The sequence below is a fragment of the Phoca vitulina genome, unplaced genomic scaffold (genome assembly GCF_004348235.1).
Source record: "Phoca vitulina isolate PV1807 unplaced genomic scaffold, GSC_HSeal_1.0 scaffold4, whole genome shotgun sequence".
NCBI lineage: Eukaryota > Metazoa > Chordata > Mammalia > Carnivora > Phocidae > Phoca > Phoca vitulina.
In genome coordinates this window covers 73,056,171-73,079,720 of record NW_022589707.1, presented here as the reverse complement: position 1 = coordinate 73,079,720, position 23,550 = coordinate 73,056,171, and the positions used below count along the sequence as shown (strand labels likewise).

Genomic DNA, 23,550 nt, shown 5'->3' with positions numbered 1-23,550 from the left:
ACTGACTAGCCAATTCCTGTGACTCTTTTTTTTTCTTGTTTTACATTTAGTTCCAGCTTACTGAACAGCGCGTTTAGAACCAAAACCTATTCCTAACATCATCTGTGCTATCAGTAAGAACCTTACCAACAACGCAGATGTGCTGGTTAATGAACTTTTGGTCATAGGAAATCCTAGAGGGCATAATTATTGACTCCTTCTATCATACCCTGTCCTGTGATGGATTTGGAAAAATGAAACATTTTGACCATAGCTTTTGATGACCATGTGACCTTAAATAAATACGTGATGTCAAAGGAGCACTGGATAGTAATTTTAGCTAGGGTTTGAGGTAAGCAAGCTTCACTTTATCTTTCTTAGCATGCAAAGCTGCTGTTAATAGTGCCTATTTTTCTTCCAACTTCCTGTATATGTTTATTTTACAAGAACCAAATGATAAGTAATTCTAAATGGATTGCATTTTGCCCTTTGGGGTCATCGCTGCATTCAGAAAAGTAGTATCAGCATATAATTGTACTCCAAGTAGGAGAAAGGGTTACTGAATCAGCATTTACTTTTCAGGGCTCAGTATTTTGGTTCTCTCTGATATATTACATTAGTCAAATCATCAATTAAGTCATCTCATCAAGATTAAGCATATGAATAAATCTTAAGGACGATATTTACTATTTATAACTTTCACACTAGGAAGTAAAACTTACGTTAAATAAGTTATCTGAACTTAAGCTCTAATGCTATTTTGAGCTGCATAATTCTTTGTTGTGTGCACGTGCATGGGGTGAGGGGACTGTCCAGTGTATTGTACCACTTTTAGTAGCATCCTTGGCCTCTATCCACGAGATGCCAGTAGCAATCCCTCCCCATCCCAGTCACAACAAGGGAAAACATCCAGAGATATATCCAAATGACCTGTGAGTGGCAAAATCACCCCCAGTTGAGAACCACCGCTTTGAAAGATCAAAGTATGACCTATATTAAAATTTCAATTGTACAACGGACAACTTGACATGTTTTTGTTATACTGCACCACGTTTGATCATTTCAATGGCTTATTTCCATAAAAATCTGGGGTTGAATTTGAAAGAAGAGATTATATATAAAGAGGTTATTAGGTTTGTGATGATTTCAGAGTAGGGTAAGATTATTTGCCTATTTAATTGCGTGTACTTCTGAGCCTCGTTGGGTCTGGCTTGAGTTGTGGAGGCTATGCATGCTCCTGCTGGCTGAAGTCTACTTTAAAAACCTTTCCTCAGATTTACTCAAAGTCTGCAGTCGCAGGTATACATTCACATGACTTTAGTATTTTTTTTACATAAAAATTCAAATGAAACAAGATGAAACCAGAGAGGGAGACAAACCATAAGAGACTCTTAATCTCAGGAAACAAACTGAGGGTTGCTGGAGTGGTGGGGGGTGGGAGGGATGGGGTGGCTGGGTGATGGACACTGGGGAGGGTGTGTGCTATGGTGAGCACTGTGAACTGTGTAAGACTGATGAATCACAGACCTGTCCCCCTGAAACAAATAATACATTATATGTTAATAACAAAAATAAAATAAAGTAAATTCATAATGTTATTGAAATGGCCACAAATTCAAGATCTGAGGTTTGAAATCCCACATTCTTAACAGATCACCTAAAAAATAAAGTAACACTTCACATCTGTGATTAGACAAGTCTAAGTTTTTATGTACATTATCTAAAATCTAGAAAAAAAGGTTGTGACAGAAGGACTTTTAGAAAGGGTTTAATGAATTGGAAGTGATAAATGTCACCTAGAAAGAAGGAGAAATAGCTATGTGCTTTTGTTCGGACAGTCTCTGGCTGAACAGCCGATCTCTTACCAGCGCATCCAGATACACATTTGTCCATTGAACTTGCTTAGCTTTGTCTCCTGCTAACACCATTGGTCTACCCAGAACATCCAAATATTCCTATTTATTAAAATAAAAAAAAAAAGGGTTAAGTGGTTGAAAAACAGAAATGCTGTACTAAAACAAAAACAAAATAACTCTACAGAAGAAAATTACCCAGAGTCAAAAATAAATATGGAATCAAAATTATGAAGAGAGTAAATATATAATCATTTAATTCCTATTTTGGATATACCATAAATGGTATCTCTACATACTTTGAATCAATAATATTTAACTCATATTATTTATACAGTATATCTTCCCCAGTTTTTTTCTATTAACAATACATCCTTTTTTTGAGGTACAGCCAATGATAAGTGAAATACGTTCCTTGTAAATTGCTTTATGTTAATCTAAACTATTTAAGGCTCTGTGATTTACTGGATGGAATCACACAAATGTGAAATAATAAAGCAGCTACATACTTGCTTTCATATCACAGATCGTTTGGCTGAAATTCAAAACTACATTTAAACATATCAAAAATAAATGAAATACTGTGCCAAGTGAGACATCAGAGTCAAGTGCAGCGCTGTTTCATTTCAACATAAAACACAGTCAGTATTCAGTTCCACAAATGCCATGTTATTTATGTTCAATTTTGACTTAGTCTATTTTGTGGATCCTCAGTTATGTTTAAAATTGAGTAATGATTTTAAATTATTTATGAATACTTAAAAATAATATACATTTAAATTAACTTTGTTGCTTTGATCTACAAGGTTATTTAACAGGCAAGTTTTAAACTGAATGGTTAAATGGGTGATGGGTATAAGGAGGGCACTTGTTAGGATGAGCATTGGGTGTTATATGTAAGTGATGAATCACTAAATTCTACTCCTGAAACCAGTATTACACTTTATGTTAACTAAAATTTAAATAAAAATTTGAAAAAATAAAAAGAATTCAATAATTAAAAATAAAATAAACGGTTATAGAAAAATCATCTCCTTGTTGTAAGTTTATTTTAAATGGGTAAATAGATCTACAGGGGTTTTTTGGGACATATCTAATTTCTGATTAGAATCTAAATTCTGATTAGAATCCTATATAATTTGTCCAGATTAAGTATTGCTTAATTTTCTTTGTGGTACACCTGCAACTTGAAGAAACTCATTTAAATGATCTGAAATAGAACCAAGTTCAAGTTAAAATGAAACAAGATTGTCAATAAATTTTCATTTTATTTTCGATGATGTTTTTAACATCTGAGAAGAGCAACATACACAGTTTTTTACCTGAGTTTTAGATATTTGAAAACACTTGGAACTTTAATGAAATAACAATCAGTACATCACCATGATACTCATCATTTTGTTACAAATACAGTATTATGGATCATTTTTTCATTTTCACCTATTTTATCCAATTGAGCATGTTTAAAGCAGCAAAGAAACATCTTGTTCTTTGAAAAAATAATTTAAACAAAATTTAAATAACCATACCTGAGTATTGATTCTTATTGCTCCAATGGAAGGAATTTCATAATAATAACCTGAAACATATACATACATATTTTTTTTTGTGTGTATATATATATATATATATATATATATATATATATACACACATACACACACACATATTACATTATAATACATGGCCACAAAATTATTTTAGGTCTTTGGAGGAAAAAAGAGCATTTTTTCACTTCTAACTGAGCAAACACTAACATATCAATACCACCAATAAATGTAGAAAATGTTTGATTACTGTATATCCCTAACAAATGCATAAGCTTTATGAGAAATTTCACTATGTTTCTTATAAACTGTTATCAAATAAATGTGGTTTTTCTACCAAACAGTAGGGAGCCTGGCCTCATTTAAAATACTTTTATCACTGGAGAAATTATTAAAGATACATGATAATGGGTATCTGACAATTATATTTATATAAAATATTTGCGTAAATATGACTTTCATAATAAATTGAGGTTCCTTTTATTGCTATGTGATCAGTTTTTCAAACAACATTTTTGGTTTTTTTCTGTGTACACAGGAAACATGGGCTCACTACACAAAATCAGAATTATCTAGGAATGTGTAAGACATTTAAAAGAAAATTCAACCACTCAGAAAAAATGCACTTATATGTCATACTTTCTTATATGTAAGTTTTATGTGATTCAGATATTCTTTCATTCTTAATTTTTCAGGTAAGATTCCATTTGGTAAGTATCATTAAGTCGCTCTAAATAAAGCATCGAATGATATCAATATATGATATCATACACCATACGATCAAATGTCTGAATTTTTATATACTGTAATCGTAATAATTTTAAAGTGTTTTGTGTGTGGGTTTTCTCCGCAGAAAACACATTCAACATCTTGGGGCACCTGGGTGGCGCAGTTGGTTGAGTGTCTGACTCAGCTTCGGTTCAGGTCCTGATCTCAGGGTCATGAGATCCAGCCTGCATCGGGCTCCGCGCGCAGCATGGAGTCTGCTTAAAAGACTCTGTCTCCCCCTTCCCTCTGCCATTCACCACCCCCCACTCTCTCTCCCAAATAAATAATCTTTAAAAAAAGAAACCACATGCAACATCTTACTCTTGTCTCTATTCCTGTAAACATTAGCTACAACTTTATCTTAAATGAGAATATGTAGAATTAACAACTATCAATTTTGTTTTAGTACTAAAATGTGCTCGAGAAAACAGATGTGTTACCTTTATTTTCACAGGCCATCCACTGAATAGGTCCTCTGTCATAATTATGTTGACCAACTGAAAATGTGAATACACGTACCTGGTGAATTGAAACACAGGGATCTGTTAGGCTGCATAAAATTTAACTGAATGCCAACACAAAATAGCTAAAGCAAAAAACAAATAAAAGCATGCTACTCAGTTGATAAATCTGACAAGAAAAATCGAGGCCAATCTTTCAGAAAGTCACCAGAGAGAAACCCCATAACCTACTCTCAACACGGACTTCAGTTACTAAATTTAAGACAGCACTCGGGTGCCCAGCACCAGGTCCTGATCCTATGTCAGAATCACAACTCAGGTTCTATTCATAGAAATGGCATCTTTTATGCCCAACCGACTTCACCTGTCTCCCCTGGTTAAAACATATTTTCCACATACTTAGTCACTGCAAAAAATAAGTGAAAATAATAATTCCTGTTTCAGGGGCGCCTGGGTGGCTCAGTTGTTAGGCGTCTGCCTTCGGCTCAGGTCATGATTCTGGGGTCCTGGGGTCGAGCCCCGTGTGGGGCTCCCTGCTCTGCAGGAAGCCTGCTTCTCCCTCTCCCATTCCCCCTGCTTGTGTTCCCTCTCTCGCTGTCTCTCTCTGTGTCAAATAAATAAATAAAATCTTAAAAAAAAAAAAATTCCTGTTTCATAAATATGTGATTATAACGATGGACAAAGAAAGGAGGTCATTATGCTTTTAGTTAAGGCAATTATACTTAGTAAGAGTTTAACTACTTTCACACCATGAAAATATTTAGTATGCACATACATGATTATGATGTTACTAACTTCCTATAAAAGAGAACTAGGATATATAAATACACATGTTAAGCTCCCAGAATTTTTAAAGACAATCAAAATATTGACTGTTTCTAATATGCAAATATTTTAAAAATTCAGTTGAGATCATTTTTAAAATATGGTAACGTAAATGTTTATCAGAAGCCATTATACTTAATTATGAAAATACTGTAATTTCATAATAATACAAGAATGTAGAGGATAAATTCAATGTCAACAAATATTTAATAAAATGGCTATTTAGGATATATTGATTTTTACTAATTTAGTAATCTAAGTAAACCAGTATTTTAAGTTAAACATTTTAGCCTTTTCTAAAGATAAACATGCAGAAAATCACTTTTCCATGAATTCATGTTCTGGTTTGAACTATGTTAACAGCTTTTCCCTAATTCATGTCGATTGACTGTTTGAACTGACATTTTCTAATTGTTTCGCCTGTTTTCATCTTTGCACATGACTGCAGAGCGCAAATCTCAAAAGAGATTTCACATCTGTTTTCTGTTCCTCCACTGGTCTTGGCCACACAGAGATCACTTCATAACAATCCCTGCCCCAAAACGTACACTGGAGATGTTGCTGTTTCCCTTGTAAAGTTTTCTGTGAGCCACCCTTCACTTGTCCAGGCTTGCCTCAGCCATTTGCAGGACACATCTGAATTTTAATCATCTCAACTTATAAGGAAAAGTGACTCATTCTAGGTTAATAGAAGTCGGCGACACCTGTCTACCCCTCCCCCCAATTCCTTAAAATGTAACAATTTCATTTTCTTAAATTCTAAAAATTTATTTTTGGGGCTGTCTCTACAGCTCATATTTCAATGTAGTGTTGCCTCTGACATAGTTGAGCTTACTCCTAAATGGAAGTACTTCTGTAAACAGGTAGGTCACCCTACTGATAATTCAATTTAACTGCTATACCTTAAACAATTGTCACATGAATTCAAGGCAGGGAAACAACCCAGATGCCCCAGAAAGCACGTGGGAGATCTCCATCACAATGAACATTTGAAAGCATGTCTCAAATTTTCAATTTAAAGCACTGCTTTGTCTTAGTGTCTCTCTTACCACAGCAGTGTTCTGGTAAAGTATTTTCCCACAAAAATACTTTTCAGTAAAGAGAAATAAATAAGACTAAATGAATTTTTCTATCAGTGTCCCTGAAAGGCAAGTATTTCTACCAACATAGGGGTTACGCTTAGACACACACCATGTGATTTTGACTGATGCTATTCATCAAACAGTCCAAATAAACACAACCCACCCAAAACATATACTAGTAAAAAACAAAACAGAAACTTCCCCCAAACAACAAAAATACTTGTCATTTTGTTTGACCCCAAAAGTTTTGCTTAACCCCCCCAGGTTTGCAAACGTGAAGATCTTAGAAGTTGTCTAAATTAAGAAATTCAGAATCAGAGCTGGGTGCGGAGGTGCAACATTTTAAAGCACACTAAACACTGTTTGTGTATGTGCCTCCTTCTGTGTTCATTCGCCACACAGATCCTCAGCTATTTGAATAAAAGCTGCATTAATGAATTGAATTATTCCTTTATTACAAATTTATAATCTGTACCTCTTAATTTTTATTTGCCTTAGTGTAGACATTGTCAGACACTATTTTTTGGAAACTTTCCTCCCCATGGTGACTAAAATCTTAAGAATTATAAATTCACCCTTCTTTTTATAATTTCTGCAACCACCTTCCCATTACAATATTTCCAAGATCTAATATACCTCAGATGCTTTTTTTTCTCTTGGTAGATACACACATGGGCATGCGTGTACACACACACACACACACACACACACACACGCATTGTGTATATTTTAATGATTTTATAGGCTGCTTAAAATTTTCTGAAATTATTTTATAAATATACACTTGGTTCAGAAAAAGTTTAATATAAAGCACCCTAGCTTTTAAATTCTTTATGTAACAATGAAAAAAACATAAAAATTACTCCAATCCCAACTGCCATACTCATGTTGCATTTAGTTTTGCCTTATATATTTTACCTATGTACTAAGAATTTTAATTTCATTTATTTCATACGCATTTGCAATATACATGTTATAATGTATGTTCACAATAAACTGGTGATATTTAAAAGATGATGTTTGAACTCTAACTTTCCACTTCGAATTTTAAATAGGTTCATTCTTCCTAGTCTATGCTGTATTACTGCCACCCTGTGGAATAGTGAATGAACTATCTCTCAAATTCCAAATGCCAAATCCGCAGAGATGATTGCTATCCTCCTTCCCCTGATGTTTTCCACTTCTTTAAATTTACTGTTCTCGTTTAGCTATTAGTTGGGGGTAAGAGAAAAATAAAGTAATTCCTTGAAGTAGGCACATGTAAAAGTTAGGGTAAATTACATTCTCAAGGATGTATATTTTTAGAGTTCTTATTAGACTATTTGCATGGTATTATATAAAAACAAATAAAATGACATAAAAAACAACTCAAAATCCTTAATGTATAGTCACACAAGCTAAATATGTCATCTTAAGTCTCAATTAAGCAAATTACTTACTTTGAAACATGCCTTCATCAAAGTCAACTTTTGTGGACGAATAATTTCTTTATTCATGCCCAGTAGTGCATTGTTTTAAAGATATTATTTATTTATTTGAGAGACAGTGAGAGCCAGAGAGGTCACAGAGGGAGAGGGAGAAGCAGGCTTCCCGTTGAGCAGGGAGCCCGATGAGGGGCTCGATCCCAGGACCCCGGGATCATGACCTGAGCCGCAGGCAGACGCTTAACCGACTGAGTCACCCAGGCGTCCTGCAGTAGCGCATTTTTAATCACACTACTGGATTCATGTAACAAATGCATACCAGAAACCTCGTAACTGAAGTGTTTCTAGAAAATCTGTTAAATGTTTCTCCATTAATGTGGATGATTTTAGTTAAGCTCATGTTTCAAAATGTTGGCCTCTTTACGGTCATATATGAGACATACAGTTTTAGATGGACTTAAAAATATTTTTCATCATGCTGGAGATTAGGTCTTTAGTAGAAATAACATGGGGAGGTAGTATTGAATAGATTTTGATTGGGTGGAAACAGTATTCTATCTATTGCACCTAATATAGGGCCTCAAATATAAATGAAAATAAATATTAAATGAAAAAAAGTGAAAAGCTGGTTGAGTGGTTTCAACTTCTTACCAGATGGATTTAAGACAAGCTCTGGTGTCATTCAAATTCAATCTGTTCATTTTAACACTGAGCCAAAACTAGGCTGATAGTCATCTTGCATTTTGGAAAATTTGGGCAGTTTCATTATACTTATCGCATGGTAAATTCTGCATTTTTTTATTTTATGTTATGCAGACTTGTCCAATGAAGTTGAACAAACTTTTTGAGGCAAAATGAAGTATACCTTTCTGTACTCTATAATTCCGAGAGAATGAAAATTTTCTCCTAAGTCTTGACTCATGCTTAATTGCATAAGTGTATTTAAAAAAGCAACAGTAATGAGGGCATAGTTAATAAAGTTAAAATTCTTAAAAGTCAGTCATTATAACTAGTTGCAAATTTACATAATTTTGTCTTCAGTTGCTTCAAAAACCATTTTTCTCTGAACAGAATATTCTAATTCCAACAGTCTAATGTTGATATGTCAAGACCGGCCCAGTTGATAAGAGAAAACTTTTAATTTACAGCAAGTTTGGTTATTTAAAATATATTATTAATTTGTTCCTTACAATATACCACTATTTTATAACTTTATCCTACAATTCTGGACTTCTGCTAATCTGTTTTGTTTTGTTCTGTTTGTTGAAGACTAAAATAGTTGTCTTCAATTAAGATTTTTCCAAAGCCACAGGGTCAACCTATTTTAAAAAGCCATAGGAATTTCTTGTTTCCCAGCAGAACCCAGTTACTGGAAACTGTCACCTCAACAATTATCAGTTACCCAGAGTTCAAGTTTAATTTACAATAGGCAAATCTCCAAGGAATAATGGAAATGAGACTCTGAAGAAAAGAGGCCAATAAAACTAAAATAAAAACTTCAGCTATCGAAACGTTAGAAAAATGAGGTCAGAAATGGGTTTTATTAATTTACTGTGTGTACTAAAATTTTTGGCCTTCAGCCTATAAAAATACTAGATTGTACTGAATATTTTAGGAGAAAATTCTACAGTGGTTTCCATAATTCACAAGTGTACCAGAATCCGGAGCATTCAAATAACCCACATCCCTAGTTTCATAGTAGCATGAAATAAATAAAAGTGTCCACATTCACCTTTCACACTTAATTTATTTTATAAAGCCCGATGATCTGAAAGGTACTTGCAGTCTGCAAAGTTTTGATGGCTTAGTTTAATCCGTCTTAACCTCTTAACGCTGCAAGAAGCCATGTCCCTTAGTGGAACAGTCCTGCTGTCTGACTACAAGGCAGGCTCCTGGGTGGGCAAATGATGATTGGCATAGCCCCACAAGGCTGCCCGGGAGAAAGAGACAGATGACCGGCTAGGCGCATTCCACGTGAGCTTATGAAATCCGGACTGGAGGTCATTTAAATTCTTGACTCTGCCACTTAGTAGCTGTATGACTTTCAACATGTTATTTAACTTCCCAAATTTTGGTTTTCTTATTTCCAAAACGGGGATGATGATAATGATGATGGTCATAAAAAGGTTTTTATCATACGATTATCCCCATTGTAAGTGAAATGATACATATAAAGCTTTTATGACACAGGGAAAATTTTAAGTTCAATCAATATTAACTACGGTAATGAGGATGAGGAGGAAGAGGACAACAAGTTCTAGAGTCAAATTATCAGATTTTCATGGGGTAACATTTTCCATTAGTGAGACATCAGCCTTCCATGCCTCAAAAAGAACTCAAAATAACTCAAAACGACACCTTTCTAGAAGAACAAATGTGGCTCACTTTATTACATTTAGCAATGAACTAAAGAAAAGGGGCCAGTATTGTCTAAATTCCACTGTGTCCATATGAGGTATATCTACATGAAATTTCCTATGGTCTGACAAAGGCAAAAATTTAATCAAGGACTACTGAATTTGTTCAAGCAAATAACACCAAAACACTTTATGAAAGAAAACAAAATGCAGTAGTCAGATAGGTTTTGCATACATGATCTTATTAAAAAACGGAGCGGATAGTTCTCTCCTGTGTCCTACATGTTGGGTGGATAACAACACAGATTCATACCTTGGGATTATGTTGGTATTTAAAACTTATTAGCAACAATTAAAATGAATCATGCTCACAGTATCAGATTATAAGGAAGTAATTTCTAGTTCTCCTTCCCTCTGCGTACGTTTATAGTTCCTGAGAAAGGAGGAATAAGCTATGGGCACATTGTATTTCCAAGCTACCTGTAGCTCTGCTGAGACTATCATCAGCTAGGAGGTCAGAAAATAAGCAATATACTGATTTATTTCAGATATTCTTGGGTAATGCCAAATACTTCACTGATACTAATCATGAGAATAGTCATGAAAAACTACGTGTTAGACTGATTAGAGTAAATGGAAAGATGCCATCAATACAATCATTTCTTATATAAACTTAAACCCTCCTTCCTTATAAGATGATATATACAAGAGTGGAACATCAATTCTACTCCACATTCTAAGTATAAGGAAATAAATATTGTTTTAAATGATTATCTTTTAAAAGAAGAACAGAGCTATTGAATTTTTCTTACATTTATGAATTTTTTTGTAGTTTACCACCTTAGGAGCTTATTTATTGCATATTTACTGAAACATCTGATATATCAGTATATAGTTAGCAACTTCTGGGCATCAAGCACTGCACTAGCCCCAAAGGACTCAGTGGTACATTTATAAACGGACATAACCCCTATTTCACAGAGCTTCAAGCTCACCTCATCATCTGATAATGTGAGGATGAGTCACTGTAACTGTCATCAATAAATGTAAAATACCAACGTAATCCCAAGGCATGTATCTATGTTAAGCACCGACATGTAAGACGTGACAGAAACATCTGTTTGGTTCTTTAAGATCATGTATACAAAACCAACATGACTACTGCATTTTGCTTTTCTTTTTAAAGTTGTGTTATTAGAACAAATTCCTTCATAGAGGGAAGTTCAAGGTAAGTGAACAGATAAATAAAATAATCAAAAAGGGGAATCTGGAAGAACGAAAGAGGACAGACAGTGCTTCAAACACAGAATGATAAAGGAGTCTGGGGGAAAGGGAGTGCCCAGCAAAACTGTCTGCAGAGATCTGTGGGAAGCGGAATTCTTCATCGGAGAAGGAAGCAGCCTCAGAAAATGCAGAAGAGTGTGCCTTTTCTGGTCTAACCATTTAACCCAAAGGGCAATCCTGATTCTAGGTGACAGAATTCTATCTAGAGATTAATTCAGGTGCATCTGCTGTACATTTTCTGTATGTCTTTTTATATACTTTGTGCTTCTTGTAATGCCTAACTTCATTTTTCATTAGACTTTAGATATTAAATTAAGGATTCTGTAAAATGTGTGGTAGTACTAGTACTCAAACCTGACGAGACTGTGTCTGATAATGTTTTCCTTAGTTCAGGGAATGGACTGTCAACATTAATTTTATATTAAGAGAAACAAATGTAAATAAATCTGTCAGAGAGGAAGACACACACACACACACACACACACACACACACACACACACACACACCATGCCTTTTAAATAGATAATCTCTCCATTGGCAGGGCCAATGTTACTGGTAATTATTCTTTTCAACTCTATAGTAACTCTGGCATAAATGACATACTTGATCTTTATGAACAAAGGTACATTTTCTATTCTAAAGCTGGAAAACTTTTGGTAACTGTTGAAAGTGGCAAGATATCTAAAAGGAAACTTTTTAGAAGCAGTGCATTTGTTAAATGGTATTACATATTTTACAAATCTGAATGCTGCATATATTCAAACATTGCTTCCAAAGGTTTCATTCTTGCCGGGGAGAAGCCAGGCAGGGACAGTAGAGAAGGCAACAAATTACTTTCCTTACCATCTGTTGAAAAATTAATTGACAATTTTCACTGTTACTATATAAAACACATAGGCAGATTCCATCATTTGTAACTTGCTTTAGATTTCTGTAGGCTACAGATTTCTTCCTACCCTGGATCTGACAGAAAAATAGGAAAGACATTGCTAATCATTTTCTAAATAATTTTAAAAAGTAACAATGCATCTGTCAGCCTCTTATAATTTTAGCAATGTATTCTTTATTTTGAAATCAATGTATCACAGTTCCCATTTGTTCTTCTTCATTTACTCGTTACTTTGAAATTTTCATTTTATAAATTCTCGATGCTTTTGCATTTCTCGATTAATTCTGAGAATTAAGCTAAGACTCTGAGGACGATTTCCTACCTGGCTAGACAATCTTAAGTGTGTACGGCTAACCAATCTTTTTGCTATTCTACAGAAAATCAAGTATCTTTAATTTTGCGAGGCCTGGGAATTATCTTTCAACTCTGTGTCTGGTTTCACTTTCCTTTATTCATTTGTTTGGACTTTATGATAGAGTTCATTTTAGTTTTGGCACCATTTTTAAGGAAGTGTCGTACACATGGGTGAACCCTAAGGAATGGCATTGCTGCAGGTAAAGATTATAAAGTGAATGCATTTTAATATGGAACAGCTGTGTGAGGAGATTAACACGGACTCCGTTTTAAAGCTGTACCTATCTATAATCAGGTAGATTAATTCCCAAGAGTAATACATTTCGCAAGAACCCAAACATTTTGTTCTAATTCTCAACCTTTTGGCCTCATTAAATTGTGCTGTGTATCTGCAGCCTCATTCATCAGCTCTCCGGATGTACCTCATCACACCTACCTGGGTTGCTCTGAACGATTTCTAATGTCATCTGGATGAAAAATGAATGTAAATGAAGCATTCAGCAGTCACATGTATGCCAAGCAAGAGGCTTGGGGGAAAAGGCAGAATTCAAAGACTAGTTTTCAGATTTTCCTTTGAAAGCTCATCCAACTTTCTTTATGACTTTGTAATTCTGCTACTTTGAAAGCCACAAGTGAACTTTCTTTTTAAAGAATCGGTTTTAACATAAAGTCATAATCACGTGCAGAATTTGTAAGAGTATTGAAAGTTTTTATTTTATTCAACCTATCAAATTTTATTTTTACACACTGGCCATTTGAAAGATAAGGTAGCTAGTGAAATTCTGAACTGATAAATTTATTATGTAACAAATATTAATTTTGCAGGTAGGGGACTGGTCTGTCATATATGGTTCTAGATAATTTCACTGTAAACATCTCTGCTCCAAGCAATTTCACTGCAAACATTTCACTGCCTAAGTATTGGCTTTAAGGCAATTCTGCTATAAAAGATAAAATCATGAAAAATAAAAGAGCGTCATTCATTGAAAAAGATAATGAAACATGGATAATGAGTAACAAATTTTAAAAGACTTTATTTTGTGAAATACAAACTACTTGAACACATTCGAAATGTACGCCGTGCAGTCACAGCAGTACTGCGAAACTCACTGCTTTCACTCTGTGGGTTATACCTAAGCACTGGTCTTTGAAGTCTTTCATTCATAGTGTTATATTTTTCTGGGATGTTTTGGCTGGTTGATTTGTCTCATTCTTCAACATTGTACTTTTCTTTTTCTTTTTTTTTTTTGCTAAAATCTCTTCATTCATCTTATGAGAGAGAGATCAGTCTCTAAACACTAGGAAGCGTATTTGTCACTAAGCTTTGTATTTTTTTGTGTGTTGTGAAAGCGTTCTCCATAGTTATTTTTTTCTTCCCATACTGGTACATGTCCAGTGATAGACACTGCAAAGTTCTATAGGAAATGTGTATACACCATTATGAGGGCTAATATTTATGTCATACAGAAATGGGAGTGCAATCCGTCAATGCAGCATGCACCGATGGAGAAAAGAAATCAAACTATCAACCAGTTTGAGAAACCAAACTGTCAAACCGACCTGTCAATCAATTACTTTTTATCTTTTATGGCAAAGTTGCCTTATGGCCATTTAGTTCTAAGGTGAAAATGCTTGCAATGAAAATGCTTGTGGCAAAGAAGTCTATGGCAAAAATACCAAACATTTTGTGTCCTATACATCCTTGCATGACAAAGATAGTCACTTACCTTCTGTATCAGTATCTGTGGGTGGCACATGTCTCACATGGTGTGGGACGGTGGGAGGTAGGGGATTCTAAATATGGAGAAGTTAGAAAGGGGTCCTCAAATTCATCCACAACCATTTGAAGTCATATTTGAAGATGGTGAAAAAAATTTCTCATACATGCTATCTTCAGTAGGTACATAATACCTACACATGCCTTTAGCATAAATGATTAACTACGTAAATGGTGTCTTGACAAGATACAGATATGCTCAAACATCTAACTGACTTAAAAGTTGTCATCTGCTATCCTCTACTTTCACTGTTAGTGGATACAGAACGTGCAAATACCAAGAGATAAAATTTTGGTTTAACAAAGTTTTCCCACATGAAGAAATGTGGTAAGGCACTGAGCAACAAAGTAGAGAGCATAAGAAATGTGGGACAGCAATGTTTACATAAATAGAATTCCTGCTTGTTCAAATCAGAAACCTATGATCTGTATCTCTCTCTCTGTCTCTCCTCTTTCAAGGATCTCCATCAATTATCATTTCTCTATTTTGGGTCTATAAGCTTTCCCTGGATGTGTATCCCTTTACTAATTTATAACACAGAATAATGAATTAGCTCTTCCATTCTTAAAAAATACATATGTGTATACACATCCATACCTGTGCGTGTATCTAAACAACTGCACCTGGAGTTGATGGTCTTACTTTTCCCCCAATATTTCTTAGCAAATTTGCAAAGACTTTAGGAAAAAAAAAGGACTTTATCCAGATTTCTATTTCCTCACCCCTTATTAACTTCTCAACTACCTGTTGGCTTTTATTGATACAACTTTATATAATAAATCTTATGCCAAAGTAACACACATGGTCTCTTGTTCCTGGAGATTCAATGGACAGAGAGAAGACGATGCCCATTTAAAACATACAAATGTGTGTGGATCTATCTGTGTATGTAGGTACGCATATATGTATAAGTGTGCTTATCACAGAACTTGGCTACAGCCACTGAAATTAGAGTCACAGAACCAATAAAGTACCTAATTTCAAGAACATTTTCATTTTTATGTTCGGTAAAAATAGCATTTAAACTGCAGAAACTGAGCACTGATTCATTTCCAAAGTTGCTCTGGCATTAATAAAGGTATGTGGCCTTAAGAAAAGTGTGTGTCCACAGAGCGTAGGAGTCATTGTTCGCAAACAAAACAGCAGGATGGTTGAGTAAGACTAAATTCTTATTCAGTTTTACAAAAGTGAATGTGATATGAATCATTTATTATGTGGTTTAGCATGTCACAAAATGCTTTGTTTAAAAAGCTGAGTTCCTGTAAAAGGTGAAGGGGATGAGAAGCAGTGTTTCAAGACATTAATATTTAGAATGGACATTTTTAGAATGTATACACAGAAAAATGGCTTTAAACTAGCAAATTCTTCATTTATTCAATTAAACAATTTGTGACAACAGAGAGTAGAAAACAATTGCTTTCCTTATGACATAATTCCTTTTGTATTAAAAAAAAAAAGGAAAAAAAACCCCTCATGATATGCCTCCAAGAGATGTTATTGTGTTAATCCTGGATGCAAATACAGTTTTGGAAGAAGAAAAAAATTACAAGTTTAGATGAAAATCACCTCTCCTTTTATGCATTTATATTCTTTTATTCAAATTTGTTAGAATATATGGAGGGAAATCGGAGGGGGAGACGAACCATGAGAGACTATGGACTCTGAGAAACAAACCGAGGGTTCTAGAGGGGAGCGGGGTGGGGGTATGGGTTAGCCTGGTGATGGGTATTAAAGAGGGCACGTACTGCATGGAGCACTGGGTGTTATACGCAAACAATGAATCATGGAACACTACATGAAAAACTAATGATTCAATGTATGGTGATTAACATAATAAAATAAAAAAAAACCAGAATATATTATATACTCCTTAAAATCAAGATACACCTCAGGCACAAATTCTGATATCAAATGTAAAATTCATTGCTGTATTCCTTTAAGAAATTCTTCCTGGGATGCCTGGGTGGCTCAGTCAAGTTAAGGGTTTGCCTTTGGCTCAGGTCATGATCTCAGGGTCCTGGGATCGAGCCCCGCATCGGGCTCCCTGCTCTGCAGGAAGCCTGCTTCTCCCTCTCCCTCTGTGACCTCTCTGGCTCTCACTCTCTCTCAAATAAATAAATAATATCTTTAAAACAAAGCACTACTGGGCATGAATAAAGAAATAATTTGTCCACAAAAGTTGACTTTGCTTTGATGAAGGCATGTTTCAAAGTAAGTAATTTGCTTATGTTTTCAATTCTTTAATCATATTCCAATCACATATAGGCTAAAAAGTACCTAAGAGTATTTCAAAGTGCTGCAAAATTTTCATCAATACTGTACCAAATTATTCACAATGTTGTGTCTGCAAAACTATCTAAATAAATTAGTTCACCTTTTTCTTCTCTCCTTTCAATTCCTGAAATGCATATAAAACAACCCACTAGTGCTCATGATGAGCCACACCTTCCTAAGTGTGAAAAGTTCAAATAAAAGCAAAGTGAATTGGCATTTTTCTCAGAAGAGACTTGTGGATAAATATGTAATTTCTGTTGGAATTTGTGAAACATAAAAAATAGCTTATATCATTATTTTTTTTAATGGATCCTTAACATTTTAAAAAACCAAGTTGAGAATCATTCTCTTATCAAATGCAAAGAGTCACTAAGAAAGATGAAATAAGCTGCTGGTAGGATTGCTAGAGAAATAGTCACAGTTGATATTCTCCACAATATCAGCAGGTTTTGCTACATGGATGGACATTCAAATTAGTCAGGGCTCCCTACAACACTTTCCTCTGCAGTTAAACAATCATTGAAACAAATACATTCCAACCTCAAAATACTTATCTTCACATTCTTCTTTGCATACTGAAATAGAACACTTTTTACATACCATACGTTATTATAAAAGATTTCGTCTAAAATATTTTCTTCAAAGCGTACAACTGAATAAAGGAAACCTCATTTAAAATGGTGTTGGGAGGCCAGCAGGGGGAGCTGTCATTCCCTAACACCCCTCAGCAGCTGCAGACCCAAAAAGAAGAGGTACTTGGCATTTGCAACAGAAGATGCCTATGTTACTACTTCAGCAGGAGAAAGAGTTTCTCCTCGCCCAGGAACGAGCTCAGCCAATAACAAAATACCTCAACTCAGCCAATGAGAAACCATCACCGCCCTGAGCTCTGGCTTTCCTCCAATGGATTTCTGCAGCCCCTCACCAACTTCCTGTTTTGTTTTGTTTTTTTCTACAGAGTAGTGTTCCTTTCCTCTGCTATGGGCACTTGCCTCTGGCTTTCCATGGTTCACAGGTCGTGAGTTGGAATTCTTCTGCTATTGCTGAATAAACCCATTTTGCTGGTAAAATAACTGGCTGTTTTACTTTTAAGGTACACAAAAATAAATAAAAAGGTTTTCAAATGAGGATGCAGTTTTTGCTGTTATAAATTGCTTTATTTGTAAATCAACAGAACAATGTCTGTGAAGATAATTTTTAGGCATCTGTAGGAAGTTTTAGTATTACTATAATTTTTAATAATTTTTTTTAAAGATTTTATTTATTTATTTGACAGAGAGAGACAGCGAGAGAGGTAACACAAGCAGGGGGAGTGGGAGAGGGAGAAGCAGGCCTTCCTGCTGAGCAAGGAGCCCAATGTGGGGCTCGATCCCAGGACCCCTTGGTCATGACCTGAGCTGAAGGCAGACACTTAACAACTGAGCCACCCAGGTACCCCTATAATCTTTAATAACTAAATGATCATAAATTTATCCTAGAAAAGCTCAAACTGTTCCTATTTTTCCATTCTCTTCTGGTTATTCTCTTCCTATAACATTTTCTTATATAGAATTTATATATAAGAATCAAATAGGGTTCTATAGGTCTAAATTAATAAGTTAGACATAGGCAGTTATGGATCACATAAAAATATTATATACTTAATAATTCTTTAATTTAGCCAATGGTTTATAATCCATGATCTGTATGACTTTATAATCAGCACACTAACATCCCTTCTTACTGCCCCTCCCTCACAGTCTCTTTAAAAACCACCTACATTGATATTAAGATTAAAATACTATAAACTTGCACTCACTTTTTTGTCTTTGTTGTATTTGGCAAATATCTCCTGGGCTCTCTCTTCTCCTCCGTCCGTGAACAACATGATAATCTTATTGCAGTTGGCTCTAGAAACATTATACTGTAAAGAAAACAAAAACAAAATGTGTATCATTCACAATAAAAGGTAAGGAATATAAAACAATATGTGAAGAGCATGAACAGATTGCAGGTAGTGGGTGAAAGATCTGTTCAGTAGGTATATTCTAAAGAATGACTTCCGAGATCAGGCCAGGCCCATCCCTACAAGGGCCTCCTCCCATCCCCCAGACATCCATAGGTCTCACTTCCTTTGGGTCTTTGATCAAATGTCACCTATCAGTGAGGACTTTACTGAAAACTATGTTTTACATTGCCATCTCTCTCCCAGGTTGTATTTTGCTTCATAGCATTTTATATTCTTTTATGTACATGGTATCTACTTTTTTATTGCTGAGTTTCCCTGATTGAATTTAAGTGCCATAAGGGCATGAAGTTTTGTCTTTTTTGATCGTCAAGGGCTTAGCATATAATAATAACCTCTCAGTGGTTGATTAATAAATGGATTTTAAGCTAATGGCTATTATGTCAATTTTATGCCCCTATAATTTGTACCAGAAACAAATAAATAGTATGAATGAAAATTCTGCATACGCTTCCACATATATTTTTAATCCATTTACAAACATTTTTGCTCCCTTTCCTCCTTCTTCATCCTACTTTATTCACTTTACCTCTTCAAAATTATAAACTCCTAGTTGATCCCTAACACCCGATGCTCTTATATTTTTGTAAATGCTAATCCCAGACTATCCTGTTATCCTCTCTCAACCCACCAAACATCTCTAATTCTGAAAGACTCAATTCCAATGGCAAATCCCCTCTTAAACCATAGGCAGTAATCTCTTTGACATCGGCCACAGCAACTTCTTTCAAGATACATCTCCAAAAGCTAGTGAAACAAAAGCAAAAATGAACTTTTGGGACTTCATCAAGATAAAAAGCTTCTGCACAGCAAAAGAAACAGTCAACAAAACAAAGAGGCAACCCACAGAATGGGAGAAGATATTTGCAAATGACACTACAGATAAAGGGCTGGTATCCAAAATCTATAAAGAACTTCTCAAACTCAACACCCAAAAAACAAATAATCAAGTCAAAAAGTGGGCAGAAGAGATGAACAGACACTTCTCTGAAGAAGACATACAAATGGCTAACAGACACATGAAAAAATGTTCATCATCATTAGCCATCAGGGAAATCCAAATCAAAACCACACTGAGATACCACCTTACACCATTTAGAATGGCAAAAATGGACAGGGAAAGAAACAACAAATGTTGGAGAGGTTGTGGAGAAAGGGGAACCCTCTTACACTGTTGGTGGGAATGCAAGTTGGTACAGCCACTTTGGAAAACAGTGTGGAGGTTCCTCAAAAATTTAAAAATAGAGCTACCCTATGACCCAGCAATTGCACTCCTGGGTATTTACCCCAAAGACACAGGTGTAGTGAAAAGAAGGGCCATATGCACCCCAATGTTCATAGCAGCAACGTCCGCAATAGCCAAACTGTGGAAAGAGCCGAGATGCCCTTCAACAGATGAATGGATAAAGAAGATGTGGTCCATATATACAATGGAATATTACTCAGCCATCAGAAAAGATGAATACCCAACTTTTACATCAACATGGATGGGACTGGAGGAGATTATGCTAAGTGAAATAAGTCAAGCAGAGAAAGTCAATTATCATATGGTTTCACTTATTTGTGGAACATAAGGAATAGCATGGAGGACATTAGGAGAAAGAAGGGAAAAATGGGCGGGGGGAATTGGGAGGGAGAGATGAACCATGAGAGACTATGGACCTGAGAAACAAACAGGGTTTTAGAGGGGAGGGGGGAGGGGGGATTGGTTAGCCTGGTGATGGGTATTAAGGAGGGCACGTACTGCATGGAGCACTGGGTGTTATACGAAAACAATGGATTGTGGATCACTACATCAAAAACTAATGATGTATTGTATGGTGACTAACATAATAAAATTAAAAGAAAAAAAAAGCAGTCAGTCATAGGAGAACAATGGATTAGCAACAAAGGGCCACTAAAATGAATAATTACTTTAGAAAGCTGGACTTCTTTGAGGTCTGAAATTACAATCTCAAGCTTCTACTGTTGTGAAATGTGTTTGCAAAAGTGTTGAGAATAAAAGATTACACTACTTTATGAATGCTCAGCTTCTTTGAAAATGTCAAGCCTCCAGCTGAGTACTGTTCAATGGAGGGGTACACTGCAAGCCAAATTTGTAAGTTTAACTTCCTAATGGCCACAGTAATGGAAGTATGAAGAAATCTCTGAAATTAATTCCACTAGCATATTTTATTTAATCCAGTCATCCAAAATATTATCAATTCAACATGAAATCCATATAGAAATTACTGAGATGGTATACATTTTTTTCTTTCAGAGTAGCTCTTCAAATCCTGGTGTGTATTTTATATTTACAACACATTTCAATTCAGACCGGGCACATTTCAAGTCTCAACAGACACATGGAATTGTGGTTACCATACTGGACAGCACCAGCCCTGGCCTTTAAATGATTACTATTTTTGAAAAAAAATCATTAATTCTTGGGTAGTGGTTAGGCTTCTGGAAAGTCTATACTCGATCTTACTTTTCAAAGAAGATAAATCCCATTTACCATTATAAAAGTTAAGCAAGACTATTATGCTCTATTGATGAAAAAACCCTGTTTCATATAATCTCACCCCATTGATCAGGCCATCAGAACACTGGCAGTTAAAGCTTTGAACAAAGTATTGTGAAAATGCAAGTATTGACTAATACAATTGTCACATTTGAACGTAGTTCTTATCTGAAAGCCATATGAAAATTTGACTATACAAAAAGTTACATATTTTATCATCAAAATGCTTTTGTGAAAGGCGTTGAAATCCTTAACTAAAATTAATTTCTTTGATGATTTCTTTTTATCTGCCTCTTTAAGATGGGCAAAATAATATGTACCTAAAGGACTGTTACATAAAAGTGATTAGGTAAAGATTATACATAAGGACTTGGTTTCATTTTTGGAAGTAGTGGGGCCATTATTATTAATGAATATGAGTACCAGTGTAAGTAAACACACTGGGTCTTGCTGATCATTTGTGTAATTAAAATAATAATGTTTCCCAAGAGAGAGAGATGTTAGGACATACACAAAAGGGGGAATGACAAAATGTTTTGTTTTCAACATGATTTTTCCCAGGAGTAGCCTCCTTAGATGTGTGGTAGAGCAAAGTCAGCAACTAGTCAGAGGATTTGCAGTTATCTAAAGAATCACACAATCATAACAATTATATGTTACTGGTTTGTAACAAATTAAGTAAAGGAAAGAACTTGACTATTTCAATAAAACGACAATTAGTAGGGTTGGTAATTTAATATGTTATTTCATAACAAATTAAGTAAAGGAAAGAACTTGACTATTTCAATAAAACGACAATAAGTAGGGTTGGTAATTTAATACGTTATTTCACAACAAAAATGTATATCCCTGTGTATCCTGTGTTTCCTTGTATCACTGTGTGGCCAGTACACAGCACAGCATCTATCATATCATGTACTTAATAAAAAAGTTTTTGGGGCGCCTGGGTAGCTCAGTCAGTTAAGCATCTGCTTTCGGCTCAGGTCATGATCTCAGGGTCCTGGGATTGAGCCCCGCATCTGGCTCCCCACTCAGTGGGGAGTCCGCTTCTCTCTCTCTCTGCCCCTCCCCTCGCTCATGCTCTCTCTCTCAAAATCTAAAAAAAAATTTTTTTTGAACAATGCATCTCCGTATATTTGTAATACTTTATGAAATTCTACCCGAGGACTAATTCAAATCTCAGTTTAAGGTGTACTGTGGGATAAATGATACATTTAATTCTATTTGATATTTGCTTCAGGGATCTTAATGATAAACCTTAGAAGGACAAACAAAAATTAAAGAATGATACTGTGTGATAAGACTGGAAGTATTTGAAATAGGTAACAAAATCTGCTTCAACTTTGAATATGGCAAGTAATGACATCTGGGAAAATTATCTTATTTTATTATTTTTTTAAAGATTTTTTTTATTCATTCATCCATTTATTTGAGAGAGAGAGAGCACAAGCAGGGGAAGGAGCAGAGGGAGAGGGACAAGCAGACTCCGCGCTGAGAGCATTGCCTGACATGGGGCTCGATCCCACGACTCTGAGAATCGTGAGTCAGCTGCTTAACCTACTGAGCCACCAGGTGCCCTTGGGGGAATTATTTTAAAATGAAGAACTGCAATACATTAGGGATATGTGGAAAGCAGAACATAGGACTTATTTCAGGAATAACTGAAGTCATATTAAATATCATTTACAACTGTGGTAGAGGCAGTACAAGAGGCCAAGAGGAGTTAAATCATATTTAATCAGCAACTAGTAGTGAATCTGGGAGTTAATGTGGCCTCTCTAATGAGACAGCCTTGGAAATAGTACACGAGGCTTGAGACCCCTTATCATTTCACAACTGAATCCTGAATACGAGGGAAGGAAGTGACGCAAATTAGCAATACCAAGAAGAGTAATTACAATCCCACAATCTAGAAAAACCTGATTGACTTAAAAGAAAAAGAACTTCTATGAAAAAACCCACAAACTTCTATTTCTTTGCTGCAGAAAGAATCCATTTTCATCTAATCGTTCATTACATCTGAATCTCAAAGTTCTGAGTTTTCATCCTTCTATTAACCAACATACATCTTTTAATAAACATATGCATTTTACCAAAGAGAATTCCCCTGGAAACTGCAAAGCTGAACTACTTTGCTTTCCTGTCTCCTTACTTGCTTATCTAACG

General features: G+C 35.2%; 1 protein-coding gene across 2 annotated transcripts in view; it reads right to left on the bottom strand.

Moving 5' to 3' along the window:
* Positions 1 to 23,550, bottom strand: part of CACNA2D1 (calcium voltage-gated channel auxiliary subunit alpha2delta 1) — a 491,057-nt gene that overhangs the window by 65,362 nt on the left and 402,145 nt on the right. For both annotated transcript variants that reach the window (XM_032402277.1, XM_032402278.1), the window contains exons 12-15: positions 18,675 to 18,779; positions 4,588 to 4,666; positions 3,362 to 3,411; positions 1,845 to 1,934 (exon numbers count right to left, since the gene is read on the bottom strand). In XM_032402277.1, coding sequence (XP_032258168.1) covers positions 1,845 to 1,934; positions 3,362 to 3,411; positions 4,588 to 4,666; positions 18,675 to 18,779 — 324 coding nt within the window. The remainder of the gene's footprint in view (positions 1 to 1,844; positions 1,935 to 3,361; positions 3,412 to 4,587; positions 4,667 to 18,674; positions 18,780 to 23,550) is intronic.